The sequence below is a fragment of the Xenopus tropicalis genome, chromosome 5, assembly GCF_000004195.4.
Source record: "Xenopus tropicalis strain Nigerian chromosome 5, UCB_Xtro_10.0, whole genome shotgun sequence".
Taxonomy (NCBI): Eukaryota; Metazoa; Chordata; class Amphibia; order Anura; family Pipidae; genus Xenopus; species Xenopus tropicalis.
Window position 1 is genome coordinate 81,336,533 of NC_030681.2, and position 14,993 is coordinate 81,351,525.

General features: G+C 37.6%; 1 protein-coding gene across 3 annotated transcripts in view; it reads left to right on the forward strand.

Annotated features, from left to right (window-relative positions):
* Window positions 1–14,993, forward strand: part of ascc3 (activating signal cointegrator 1 complex subunit 3) — a 316,582-nt gene that overhangs the window by 37,440 nt on the left and 264,149 nt on the right. For all 3 annotated transcript variants that reach the window (XM_031901620.1, NM_001374735.1, XM_031901619.1), the window contains 4 exon segments: window positions 1,268–1,382; window positions 9,417–9,624; window positions 11,237–11,375; window positions 11,898–12,023. In XM_031901620.1, coding sequence (XP_031757480.1) covers window positions 1,268–1,382; window positions 9,417–9,624; window positions 11,237–11,375; window positions 11,898–12,023 — 588 coding nt within the window.

The window sequence follows — 14,993 nt, forward strand, 5'->3', positions numbered from 1 at the left end:
AAAATACAGCTCATCCCATGAATCAATCAAAACTAATTGGGTGCACGTAGGTGAGTGGCTTGTATTATATACTATACACATTACCCCAGCACTCCATTATATAGCTTCAAGAGAAAATTAAAAACCAATTTTGCACACACTGAAGGAAAAATATCTGCATTTTATTGAAAAGAGACACGTTTAGTTTCACGTTTTGTACAAAGTATGCATAAGCTGACGCGCCCCGTCAAGGCAGTGTCCTTGCATCAGTCCTAACCTAGGAGAATATATTTTTTTGGGGGGGAGAAAGACTATACCTGCTTCTCTCTTTATATGGCATGACCTATTCCAAAGAAACCATTCAGTGATTAAGCAAATAAATACCTTCTTAGCTGCAAGGCTATCCTTAAAGGGGTGTGCTTGGGAGAGCTGACTGTAGCTGGGAATGATGGGGGCTGTAACATGGAACCTGACCACTGCTCCTGTGTAAGCTATAGCAAAAAAAAAAAAAAAAAAAAAAAGTAAAGTCCACCACTAAATTTTAAACCACTAAGAAGGGGGGGTGCATTGTGGCTGTGATCACAAAATTCATATAGACAAAGACATAAGGTCCTCCTCCACATGCACCAGTTATCAATATGACACGTTGTGCATGAAACAATTAAAAATGCCCCCTGAACTTTAAATAAAACAGGAAACGTGTGTCCAAATATTGCAGTTGTTGAAATTTATTCAAGCTGGTCAATAGTCATCCATGGTTTGGACAGTCCTACACCTACTATTATCTAATTTTATCATCATAAGAGATTAGGCACATCTAGTAATATATAACTACGGTAGTTTTTCAGTACTGGCTGATCTTCTGATTTCCCTAAATACTTATCCTATTATACCTTTCCACTGTGCTTGGAACATTCCCAATCATGGAACCAAAAATATAACAGTGCTTACCAGTTGGTAGAAAGGGTTTATAGTAGTTTGCAAGCGTACCTTTAAAAATCCTCCTACTGATATTCTTACTTTTGAAAACAAAGTCTTTTCCTCCCACCATCTCTTTCTCCGTGTTACTAGTTTTATTAACTGCTACAGCCATAATATCAGACTTTGCAACAGATTGTTGCTTCAATCTCTAACATCTTTGCCCTGCTCTTTTTTTTAGAACTTAAATTTGTAGTTTTTTTGAAATGGTACATTTACCTGCTAACTGTAAGTATGGAAACTGAATGTGCACTAAACATAATGTAAACCATACCTGCTTTACACATTGATATGTTTTTTTGCTTTGCAGTTGTTTGAACTCTTGGGCCCTGAAGGGTTAACCTTCATTGAAATGTTACTTCAGCAAAGGCAAAAAATTGTGGAGAGATCTCTGAACTACGATAACAAAATGTATACGTCTCAAGGTAGGACATTTTTTTTCCTGAATTGATGGCCTGTTATACCTTCTTTTTGTATTTTCCATTTGTTTCTGTTTCCTCTCATCCAAGAAAGCACAGGCCCCTTCACTGCTGAAATCCTCATAATGGCTTCCCATAAAACAAAGTATAACTTGTCTTTTATAACCTGCCTCTTTCTCATAACCTTCTAAGCCCTTTATTTCTCTGCACCTCACTTCTTTTGAGTCTCCATACATTCCTGAACAACTCCTCCACTTCTCTCAGAGCAAACGCTTGGTTGCACCCTCCCACTACTACTGTTATTTCCCACCTTAATGGAGAACTATACCCCCAGAATGAATACTTAACCAACAGATAGTTTATATTATGTTAAGTGACCTATTAAAGAATCTCGCCAAACTGCAATAGATATCAGTAAATATTGCCCTTTTACATCTTTTCCCTTGGTCCACTATTTAGTGATGGGTTGTGTGCTCCCTCAGAGATCACATGACCAGAAATAATGCAGTTCCAACTGTAACAAGAAGTAGTGTGGGGCAAAAGGCAGAAATCTGTCTATTAATTGGCTGATGTGGCCTAGCATATGTGCATGTGTGCACTGTGAATCCTATGATCCCAGGGGGATCCTTAATTCTTAAAAATTCTTAAAATAGCAAATTTCTATTTAGGATTACCTAATAGCACATACTACTAAGAAAGTATATTTTTCTGAAAATTGTTTATTTAGATAAAGCAAGGTTTTACATATGAGCTTGTTTATGGAATATAATTGTATAGAGACCTACATTGTTTGGGGGTACCGTTTTCCTTTAAACCTTTCTGCCTTGCTGCTCCATACATTTTGGAATGCCACCCCTGAATTAAGGTGGCCGTACACGGGCAGATTTAAGCTGCTGATTTGAGTCCTTTAGACTAATTCGGCAGCTTATTTGCCTGTGTATGGCGTCCCTCCACAGGCCATTTATCTAGTTGAAAATCGGGCAGGTTTGATTTTTCTTTTGGATTCGGGACTGCACCGCTCAATGTGGTCCTTGGTCCAATGGCTCCTATGCCCGTCGTTGCCCTAGGGCCAAACAACTGAATTAGCCTGATGTGTCCCTACTTAGTTGGGCATATTGGGAGAAGATCTGCTTGTTTGGCGACCTCACCAAACTTCCTCTTGTCTCTTTGACACTTAGCTCTTAAACTTTAAAGAAGAAGGAAAGGTAAAAACTAAGTAAGCTTAATCAGAAAGTCTAGTATAAATAAATCTAAAGCAACTGGACTTGTTAAGTAATCATTGAAGACGTTGCTTTAAATTTATTTATACTAGATATACCATGACCTGGATGCATGAAAATCTTCATAGTCATATACTTTATCAGAAAGGTCTATGTAAATACAGCCAGAAACACTCAAAGAAAAACTACACTGAGTCCTCTATGAAAACAAACAGCATTTCTTGTCTCCTTTTTTGTAAAGACTTCCTCTCTCAGAAAAATTCTTCATTCCGGAGTCTGTGCAATTCTCCTTAGCTCTTATGACAATGTTATCTATCCAGCAGGGTAGGGCATGTAGAGTATGGCACACGCAGGCATGGTAGGGTAGGCAGAGTATGGCACACACAGACAGTATAGGGCAGGCAGGGATGGACAGGCACAGTATGGCACACACATGGGACATAGGGCAGGTAGAGTATGGCACACACAGGGTAAGAACCCACAGAGCAGTTCAGCCACCGGTGATAGATCTCTGCACATATTGACTTTCTACCAGCAACAATAGGAGTTGATGGTGGAAAGCCCTTCACATCTCTTCAGTAATCCAAAGTCACACAAAGTTTCCTCCTGCAGGCAACTTTGCACAGAGATCGATCACGGGCAACTGAACTGCTCCGTTGGATTCTTACCTTTACACTTAGGTAAACAGTCACAGCAGCCAGACAGATGAGGGGCCACACAGAGGGTGCCGCAGGCTGGCAGTTGGACAGCACTGGTCTAGAATGTTCTCCTGTTGTGCCACTGTCAGCTTTAAAGGTATCCATTGAAATAATTATTGATATAGGTACATTGCAGTCATGCATAATTGTACCTCTAAGGTTTAGCAATAAATACAATTATACCTTCAGTGCAGCTGACAGTTTTGGCAAGCAAATTTAAGTAGAAACACCATCCAAAGTTACTTACTTCTGCTGTCTTCAGAATAATCAATCAGGTTTGTTCTGTGAGCCTTTGCATACCTTATTCCTGTAATCACTACATTTTAATGAATGAAGGTAACTGTGCATTTGGATTATACTTAAGAAACCCAGTTTTGTTTCTGCCAGCCACTGTCAACAATCAATCTAAAGCTATCAGTGCTACAGTATATCAAGTTCTGTTGATTTCCCATTAGGATGGCTTCTATCCATTGCCGTCAGTTATCCTTTGTTTTAATAAAGCTGTTGTCTTTCACTCTTAGTCTTCAGGTAGAGATTCAGTACCTCTGTTATGCTAATTTAATCTACCTGGCCCTACCTAATGTATCACCCTTCTCCTTTTATACCATAGTATTTAAAATTTTCTGGAAAAGTTGTCTCTATTTTCTTTAGTTGCAGCTACTGATGCTATTTTCTAATTCACTATTCTTGATTTCAGCCTTCCTTTTGTTTTTAAACAAATGTAAGTTCGATAATCTAGATTCCTTAGATATTTTTTTAGGGTACATTTTGTGCAAAGCATTATTAAAGCACCAAACATGTTCATTTTGCACTGTTCTGTAGCATATAACCTTAAATTTACATGCCCCGATTTAAAGTTTTCCCTCATTTTACACAGTTGTTCTTTTTTTGTCCCACCAATGCATTTCCTTGAATTTAAGGGATGCACCAAATCCACTATTTTAGGATCGGTCTAAACCCTGAATCTTTTGCAAAAGATTTGGCCATATAGTGAACCAAATCCAACATTTCGCTTTGCAGGCAATGAAAAATGTTCAACTTCCGTGTTTATGTTACGGATTCTGATTTGGCTTGGCCAAAGGCATAGATTCCACTGAATCCTCCTGAAAAAGACCAAATCTTGCATGAATTGGTGCATCCCTACTAAATTTACATTTTTAACCGATTTTAAAATTTTTTTCTGATCCCCTGAAAAATGTAAATTAGGGGTTCTACTGTAATTGCACATTGTTCGACATTAAAGGGTGAACCAATTGAAGCAAATTACCGCATAGGGTAACACATTTGAGGAAGTACTGTATTAGCGTTTGCGTAAAGTAGCTTGTGGTGATGCTGGGAAATTGCTGTGCAAGTATTGTGGTTTTTTTTGACTGACCCTAACAGGCACCAGAACCTGAGGCTCTACCCTACACTTTTCAGAGAAGGGGCCTGACTAATGATTCTTATGAAGTGATTCCCTAAGTCATTAACTGGGCCCTAGATTTGCACTAGCTACAGTCTAGGCCTATGGGAACTGGAACCTAAATTGGAAGAAGATTGAGGTCCTTCCCTGCAGTAGGAGCTGCCTGCAGTTTACCAACCTTGCATCCCAAGGGATCTCTCTCTCCCTGCTGCCAGATCTGTGAATGCTCTCTCCTTGCCTAAAGGTGTTCAAACACGCAATAATCGGCATTTGTGTAGTCAGAGAGGAGGGGGCCGATATCAGTCACCTAGTCGATCGGGAAGGACTGAAAATTTTGATTGGGCGTCTTTGAAGGTGCCTTAACATCGTAACATTAAGGCTTAATTGTCAGATAGGGATAAAGAACAAGGGACACCTAAAAGACAAGGGACACTCCTTTGAGAATAGCAACGTCCAAATTTTGGACAAAGAAGACCGCTGGTTTGAAAGAGGTGTAAAAGAGGCTATTCATGTTAAAGTGGAAAAACCATCCCTAAACAGAGGCGGGAGCCTTCAAAACCATCTGTCTGCTACATACAATGCTGTTCTAACATTTGTCCCCCGGCAGTTTCAGAACTCTTAACGCATCCATTCATGCAACTCTAACAAGTAAGACCTGTCTCTAAGGGGCTGATATTTTGCGATTTTTTCGTCGCCATTCCGACTTTTCCGTAAATTGTCGCGACTTTTTCGTAGCCGCTACGACTTGCGCGAATTGTCTTGACTTTTTCGTAGCCGTTACGATTTGCTTCGTATATTGTCGCGACTTTTTCGTATTGAGCGCTCGTAAACGGCGGGCAAAACTTTCAGACTTTGCATGATTTTGAAAGCCTCCCATAGGACTCAATGGCACTCTGCAGCTCCAACCTGGCCCAAGGAAAGTCACGATACTGAACCTTGAATGAATCCGAAACTTTCGTACTCGGCGCGACGGCTACGAAAAAGTCGCGACAATTCGCGCAAGTCGTAACGCTACGAAAAAGTCTCGACAATTTACGAAAAAGTTGTAACGGCTACGAAAAAGTCGCGACAATTTACGAGAAAATCGCAAAATACTGATCATTGGGAAAAAAACGCAATCGGATGCTTTTCGGACGTTCGTGGATTAGTAAATGTGCCCCTAAGAGTTGCATGATACTTTGGTAATCCTATCAAAGTAACTCTACAGGATTCTCACATTACATTACATTAACATTTATTTATAAAGCGCCAACATATTCCGCAGCGCTGTACAATAAGTGGGTTACATACATTGGACATACAGAGTAACATATAAAGCAATCAATAACCGATACAAGAGGTGAAGAGGGCCCTGCCCAAAAGAGCTTACAATCTACAAGGAGAAAGGGTTGAGACACAAGGTGTGGGAATGGGCATGACCAGAGTTGTGAGAGGTGTGGCACAGGGTGTTGCTACAGTGGCTTGCAAAAGTATTCGGCCCCCTTGAACTTTTCTACATTTTGTCACATTACAGCCACAAACATGAATCAATTTTATTGGAATTCCACGTGAAAGACCAATACAAAGTGGTGTACACAAATAAATAACTGCAAAGTGGGGTGTGCGTAATTATTCAGCCCCCTGAGTCAATACTTTGTAGAACCACCTTTTGCTGCAATTACAGCTGCCAGGCTTTTAGGTTATGTCTCTACCAGCTTTGCACATCTAGATTAGATGGACAGCGTTTGTGAACAGCAGTTTTCAGATCTTGCCACAGATTCTCGATTGGATTTAGATTTGGACTTTGACTGGGCCATTCTAACACATGGATATGTTTTGTTTTAAACCATTCCATTGTTGCCCCGGCTTTATGTTCAGGGTCGTTGTCCTGCTGGAAGGTGAACCTCCGCCCCAGTCTCAAGTCTTTTGCAGACTCCAAGAGGTTTTCTTCCAAGATTGCCCTGTATTTGGCTCCATCCATCTTCCCATCAACTCTGACCAGCTTCCCTGTCCCTGCTGAAGAGAAGCACCCCCAGCGCATGATGCTGCCACCACCATATTTGACAGTGGGGATGGTGTGTTCAGAGTGATGTGCAGTGTTAGTTTTCCGCCACACCTAGCATTTTGCATTTTGGCCAAAAAGTTCAATTTTGGTCTCATCTGACCAGAGCACCTTCTTCCACATGTTTGCTGTGTCCCCCACATGGCTTGTGGCAAACTGCAAACGGGACTTCTTATGGTTTTCTGTTAACAATGGCTTTCTTTTTGCCACTCTTTCATAAAGGCCAACTTTGTGCAGTGCACGACTAATAGTTGTCCTATGGACAGATTCCCCCACCTGAGCTGTAGATCTCTGCAGCTCGTCCAGAGTCACCATGGGCCTCTTGGCTGCATTTCTGATCAGTGCTCCTCATGTTCGGCCTGTGAGTTTAGGTGGACGGCCTTGTCTTGGTAGGTTTACAGTTGTGCCATACTCTTTCCATTTTTGAATGAATCGCTTGAACAGTGCTCCGTGGGATGTTCAAGGCTTTGGAAATCTTTTTGTAGCCTAAGCCTGCTTTAAATTTCTCAATAACTTTATCCCTGACATGTCTGGTGTGTTCTTTGGACTTCATGGTGTTGTTGCTCCCAATATTCTTTTAGACAACCTCTGAGGCCGTCACAGAGCAGCTGTATTTGTACTGACATTAGATTACACACAGCTGCACTCTATTTAGTCATTTGCACTCATCAGGCAATGTCTATGGGCAACTGACTGAACTCAGACCAAAGGGGGCTGAATAATTACGCTCACCCCACTTTGCAGTTATTTATTTGTAAAAAATGTTTGGAATCATGTATGATTTTCTTTCCACTTCTCACGTGTACACCACTTTGTATTGGTCTTTCACGTGGAATTCCAAAAAAATTGATTCATGTTTGTGGCTGTAATGTGACAAAATGTGGAAAAGTTCAAGGGGGCCGAATACTTTTGCAAGCCACTGTAAACTAGATTAGGGTAAGCTTCTCTGAATAAATGTGTTTTTAGAGATCTCTTGAAGGCAGAGAGATTGGGAGATAGTCTGACAGTTTGTGGGAGCGAATTCCAGAGAAGGGGGGCAGGCCTTGCAAAGGCTTGAATGCGAGCGTGTGAGGAGGGAATGAGTTTTAGGTGTCACCTCTCTGAAGAGTTACAATGTGTCATTGTCATTGGATTAGTGAAAGAGTTAATATGCTGAGGACTTCCCGTACCAGTCAGTTGAACTGAAGAAGCTGCCCGGATGAGTAGTGAAATATCTGCAATGATTACTTAGCAAGTCCAGTTGCTCTAGATTTACTTTTACTAGATATATCAGCCTTGCTATTTCTGGATTACCTAAGGCTGCCATCTGCATGCTGGAAGTTCCCTTTGCCCAGTTCTCATTTGCCTGCCTATTATATATATATATATGTATAAATTATCTTTTATTTATATGTATCTTTAGATGGTGGTGTTGATTATTATCCATTAGGAGTAATTTATGAACGCGAAAGCACTTTTCTGCACAGTGACTTGTTTAAACCATTTATTAAAGGTACTTAAAAATGCCCTCTTTCGAATAGTTGTGCTCAGTGCCGCACAGTCCTGCCTTCCATTCCAAATCGAGTACTGCTGTGCCTATTGTCACATGGGAATCCAGGAGCTATATGCTGCTTTCTGACCAAGTGATAGCCCTAGGGTTCCCTTCATGCCCAGCATCAACAGGTGGAGCTTGCATGTCACTTGCATGCTGAACAACATAGAAACCCCTGCTCAGTTTCAGCCAAATTTGTGAATAAATGCACACGCAATTTTGCTTGCACAAAAAGAAAGCGGTTGTATCAGACACAGTGCAATAGCTTATTGCAGTCAAGTTTTATTGTTTTTTTTTTTACCTCAACATGCTGTATTTGACTGCACTTGATGTGCCTTTAAGAGACATTAGAGTAAAGGGATGCTTATATAAAACTGTTGTGTTTAACAAAACACATATATGCACTCAAAATGATGCTGAAAATATGCCTATGTGCAAGAGTCCCAAATGAGTTTGGGCCATCTTACAATCATATATAATCATATAATGCCACTCAAAGCGAGACCATGAAAAAAATAAATTTGAAACATTCAAAATGTTTAACAACATTTGAATGTTAAATAAATAAATTAGAAATACTTTTTCTTAAACATTCTGTATTGTTTCACCAAAACAATCAAATTACTCTTCACAATCTTCCGTTAGCAATCTCTCTTTATTCAGGCTTTGTGTCTTTTTCTTTGAAGGACAGTTCTAATACTTTGAGCTTTCTTTGCCTACATTATGTATTAGAGCTAACTGCCTTTAAAAAACTGACTCCATTACAGAGACTGCATGTAGAGACATAGCTGAGAGGGGAATAGTAATGCGTAATTTGAATATTTCAGAAACTGTAGAGAATTGTTCAGTGACTGGATTGATTTATTCCATGGGTCTTGTTTCTAAATTTCATTTATTGTTTTAAAGATGGACCCTATAGTTTTTAATAGAGGGAGGTTCCAGCCTGTACTTTTTTGGTTAATGAATGTTCCAGACCTTGCTAGGCCTATACTATAAAAAGTTGCCTTTTAAATGCATTTAGCAGCATTTACCAAAGACTAAATTGTTGTTTTTTGTTTTTCCTTCTTTTGGTTATTGCTAAGATGAAATGTCTGTACATGGAAAAATAAATATTGTTTGCAATGTACTGTCCATATTCTATGTTTCAGAGCAGCGCATGAGAAATTATGGGGAAAACACAAAACCTAATTATGGATGTCAAGTTACCGTTCAGTCTGAGCAGGAGAAGCAGCTAATGAAACAGTATCGTCGAGAAGAAAAAAGAAACGCCAAGCGAGAAAAACGGCTGGGAGATGACGGAGACATTTCAGGGGAAGGACTTGTAGGCTTTGATCCCAGAGAGTTACGGATGCAAAGGTAATAAATGCCAAAAGCTAAAAAATGTTATGGCTGTAATTGCTGCTGTAATGTTTCATAATCATTTATTTTCCTTAAGTTCAGCTATAGAGATTACACAATTTCAACTTCATGTCACGTTCTAACACAAGTATAGTTTTTTTTTTTTTTTTTTTTAAAACCTAATTTTCTGGGATAAGAAAGCAGTGATCTGCTTAATTAGAATCTGCTTGGTCGCTTCCACATGGTTTAAAAATGCAGATTAAGGAGGTAAGCTATCTTCCTTAGGTGCTCTGTACACACCACTAGTTTAAGATTTATGAAGTCTGTACTAAATGCATTGAAACTATCTGTTTTTTCCTCTAGAGATTAATGGGTGCTATTTTCTGTGTTGTCATCTTGAAATATAGGGAAAAAAAGGGAAAGCAAATAAGGCATTGCTTTCCTGCAGAAAAAAAATTGGCCTAGCTTTTAAATATTGAGCCCATAAAGTGTGTGTGATCTCTACATTTTTACTTTACAGAAAGAGAGAGAGGACAGTGGCACTGTAAATAATGGAGCCTAAAACAGTTGCTGAATGACCAATACCTGTTAAGAAGTATTTGCAATAATACAATTTGCCATATTTGTTGTTATTGAAAGTATGTTAGCATGTTTATTGTCTGCACCCCCCCAGATTGCTTATTTGATTATGACTATCAGCAATATAAACTCTCATCTATAAAAAGTCTGAAAGGAAGTTTAAAGTTGAAACATCTAAATGTACTTTAAATACCGAGTTCTTTATCTTTGAAAAACATCCACGAAAGGCATTTGCATATAATGTCATATTGCAACATTATAGGTACTATAGCACTTATAAAATTGTAATTAGAGTTGCAGTGATGCACAGCCGGACAGGATGTGATCGATTCATACATTGGAACTATTAAGCTCGCCATTAAACATGATGAATGCTTGATGTTTGACCACAAGTTCCTCTATTGGGCTCCTTTGGGATCATTTGAACAAACTTGTGTGATTCATTCAGGTTGCAGCCTCTTTTTCAGTACTGTTATTCGAAATAATTGAGATAAACAGAACAACTATTTCTCAGCTTTCCAGTCGCTGAGCCCATAGCCTGAAAAGATCAATGCAATGCAGTATGTGCATCCAAGTATGTATGTTGACCAGATATTACATGTCTTGGCCTCTTTGTGGCCAAGTTTAGATATTGTGCCTGAAGCAAGGGAATTTTTCTATTGATTTTAATGGGTTACTTCAGTTGTAAAATACTGGTATAAATACAGTGGTCAAACAGCATAATTTAGAACCAAAAAATATAATAAATACTGCCACTATTTCTTTTAAAGGCAATATATATTTTACAACACTGATTACTCCTTTGTTCCAGTGTAAATCATTTTACTTTGTAATCTTTAAAAAAATATATTTTATATATTTATATTCAGTAAGCTCAGTAAGTAAAGCTCTCTTTAATGGCATCCTATCTGGTAATCCTAAATTAGAACTTTACAAAAATATCTACGGCCTTTTTGTTTGTTTTTTTGGAGTGTTAATTGTTAATTATTACTAAGTAATATTAATAATAACTGTGTTATTAAAGTTAACTAGAATTGTGAACATTTTGCAGAGAACATGCACTTTCCAATGCGCGGACCATGCCAATTTTAGGAAAAGAAAGAGACTATTGGGAAAGGATTAAATATCCACATGTTTATGATTCACATGCCGAAGCCATGAAAACATCTGCATTTATTGGTGGTGCAAAGGTTGGTAGTTGTCATTGTTTTTCTAATTATTTACACATTGTCTTAAAGGACAAATAAAAGCCACAGTGTCTTTAAAATTATTCTAAACATCCCCCAGAATAAGGTCCCTGTATTCAGTCTGATCTGGTTTCTGACTTATAAGTTGAATTATCCAGCTTCTTTCCTCTACTTCCTGGTAGAAGAGATGAGACTAGCTAAATAGGAGGAGGGGACGGGGCTTCACACTGTACCAGAAAGAAGAGGAAAGGAGCAGAATATTTTAACTTATAAATCAGAAAACAGTTCAGACTGAATGCAGGGACTATGGTATGTTGTTTAGTTATTTAAAAAAAAGGGTTACTTCTTTAAGGTATGGTGATCTAAATAATAGAAAAAAAAAATCCTTATCCAGAGAACCCCAGGTTTGAAGCATTTTGAATAAAAGATTCTATACAAAGGTGTTAAATATTTATTAATGCTTCATTTATGGGGAACTTGAATAGTATACACCTCCATTTTTCATATTATTTTTATTTTTAATAGCTACTTCTCCCAGAGGGGATTCAAAGAGAAAACAACAAAATTTTTGAAGAAGTAAAAATCCCTGTTTCTGAACCAATGCCTATTGGATTTGAAGAGAAACCAGTTTACATCAAAGATTTGGACGAGGTAAGAGAGTGAAATTTTAAAGTAAATATTGCTGTTGTCAGCCTGTAAACTGTGAAAGGCTTAACCCCTTAAGTGGCAGCAGAATTTTGCATTTCATTTGCACTAAGTGCCAGATGGATTTTGAACATTTTGTGCTCTTTCACTTTAGGGGCTTTCCTGGGGGAGGGGGATTTTTAGTTTACATTGGAAAACTATACATTGTCTTTTGTTTATTTTTTCAGGATAATCTGAACTTTCCAAATCTTTTTTTTTTTTGTGTATTTTCACTTCTGGTAAAAAAAAAACGAAAAGAAAAATTGCTATTTTTCATGATAAAGGGATTTATACCAGAAAAATTATATTGTACAAAAAGCCTAATGTGTCTTGAATGTGCCAATATCAGATATGTATAGTTTTATGGGGATTTCTGACTTCTTCCAGCAGTAAATTACTGAATTTTCAAACATTACAGCAGAATAGGGCATACTTTAGATTCCAAAGCCAAAAATCCTAGAAAATTAGGTTTACTCCAGTAAACAATAGATTTTTTAAAAGTACAGATTGTGCCAAACGCGAACTGGGTAACCATGTCTTTCTACTCCTAAGTACCAAACAGCAATGCTTTTCTGAATGCAGTTTCTATAAAAATTCCACTTTCTAGCATCTTATCTCCAACATAGATATAGGTGCCAACATCCTAAATATGAAAGCCAAGGGTCCCCTAACAGTTTGATGCCCATTGTACATAGGATTACCAAAATATCTGGCATTTAGAAATCCCAAAATGAAGTTAGTGCATACAAATTGCCTCGGAAGTTCACTTTAGATAAAGAAAATTCAGCACAGTTACTGCATTTTTGTGGGGTAAAAAAAATCCCCCAAAATTAGGGCCAATCCGAAATGAGTAACCATATCTTTCTACTCCAAAAGTACTTTCCCATATTATGAGGTTTTGTTCTATCTTTCAAATAGCATTAGATTAACTAAAGTTAAGATCTTTTTTTCATTGCTGAAAACTATCTTAAATCTTGGGTTTTGCAACAGCATATCTCACACACATTTTTAGGTACAAATATAAGGACTCTTCTGAACGGTTTTAACCCTTTCACTGCCAGCTATTTTGGTCAAAGAGGAACTTGTATTGCCAGACCGTTTTTGCACTGTTTCACTTTAGGAGACTTTCCTCAGGGGGACTTTTACTTTACCCAGGAAAACAATAAATTGTATTTTTTCAGAACAGCCTAAGCTTTCAAAATATGGTAACATTTTGGTGTAATTCCAATTCTGTAACAAGATATAGGCTTCTAAATGTCTAAAAATGAAAAAAAAAAAAAATTCCATAATATAAACACAAATACCAGAAACTTATTTTATGCACAAAAATATAACTGATTTGGAAAGTACGCCTTTCATCGTTGGCAGTTAAAGGGGAAGGAAAGCCAGTTTGGCATTTTATTGGCAATAGATTAATCACAATAGTGCAAGCTAGAACGCTATATTTATTCTGTAGAAATCATTACGATACCTGAGTAAAACAGCCTTAGAAGCTCCCTCTGTTTTTTTACAATAGCAGCTGCCATTTTAGCTTGGTCTCAGTAGCTTCCATGCTGCAGCTCTAGCTGCTGGTAGCTCAGATTACACAGAGTTGAGAGGGGGGAACAAATTACTATGGGAGGAGGAAAAGGGAGGGGGAGAGAGGAGCAAACTGAGCATCCTCCTGCTCTGCCCTGAAGAATTTTTCTGAGAGCAGGAAATCTGACATAGAAGAATATGTGTACACAAAAGAAGACAAGAAATCCTGTGTTTCTTTTGAAAGAGGACTCCAATGGCACATACTACTAGAAAAGTATATTTGTATAAAAATAGTTTGTTTAGATGAAGTATTGTTTTAATATGGACTCTTTTATGCAATATTCAGTGTTCAGGGATGTACTTTCTCTTTAAGGTATGGTAGCCAATAAATGTTACCCAAATCATAGTGGGAAAATGTACAGATTTATGCAAACAGGGTCTCTGTAAACCATAAGGAAATGTTCTTTATAAAAAGTTGTAAATTCAAATTTGTAGAAATCACAGCGATGATCATTATTTCTCTGCTCCCTCTAAAAGATTTGTTTGATTAGTGAAAGAAAACATCATTTTCTGTAGGAAAAGAACATGCTGTTTAGTTCATTTTATTCTATAACTAGGAATTTATTTTCCCCAAGTCGTCTTTATAAATTGATGTTTCGTTGGTTTAAATGTGAAACATTCAATTTGCATAAGGTAGAAAAAAAATGCCATCTTAAAAAAAAAAAAAAAAAAAAAAAAAAATACTATGATAAATGGCTGAAGCTTTTTACCTAAAGTAGGTGCTTGAGATGGGATTTATTTCTTTGCTACATGCCATTTCCCTTTCCTTTTACTTGCAGAATATAATTAATGGGCTAAATAAAAAGTGGATTTCTATGCTCTTAATGCATAGGAATTATTACAAAATCAATAAACCCTTTTCTTTCTGCAATGTTTTGTTGCTTTTAAAATTTCACCAAGTAAGCAGGGTTGGGTGAAGTTAGACACATTAGTGCATAAATTACCATGTTTGTACTATCTTATGAAAAGCTTAACAGCTAATATCACTATAGTTTTGTGGTCATAATTCTCCCTTCAATTTGCAAAAAAAAAAACAACAATTATATAATATATATATATATATACTGTCTGTCCTTACTATCCTGTAATATTTCTCAGCTTTGGGGCAAATACCTGAACAACTCAATTTAGGGACATACAGGACAATGGGCTGAATTACTAGTAGATGTAAACTGCACAGAAAAATACTGTATATTACACATTTAATTTTATCAGATAAAATACTCTGGTGCATTTAAAATTGTACCTTATTGTAGCATGCATGATCTTTGCAGAATAGAAATTGCCATAATGAAATACTGAAGGCAAAGAAAGCACGTGTCTTACATGATTAATTTATATGTTTTTGTGGCTGTGTGG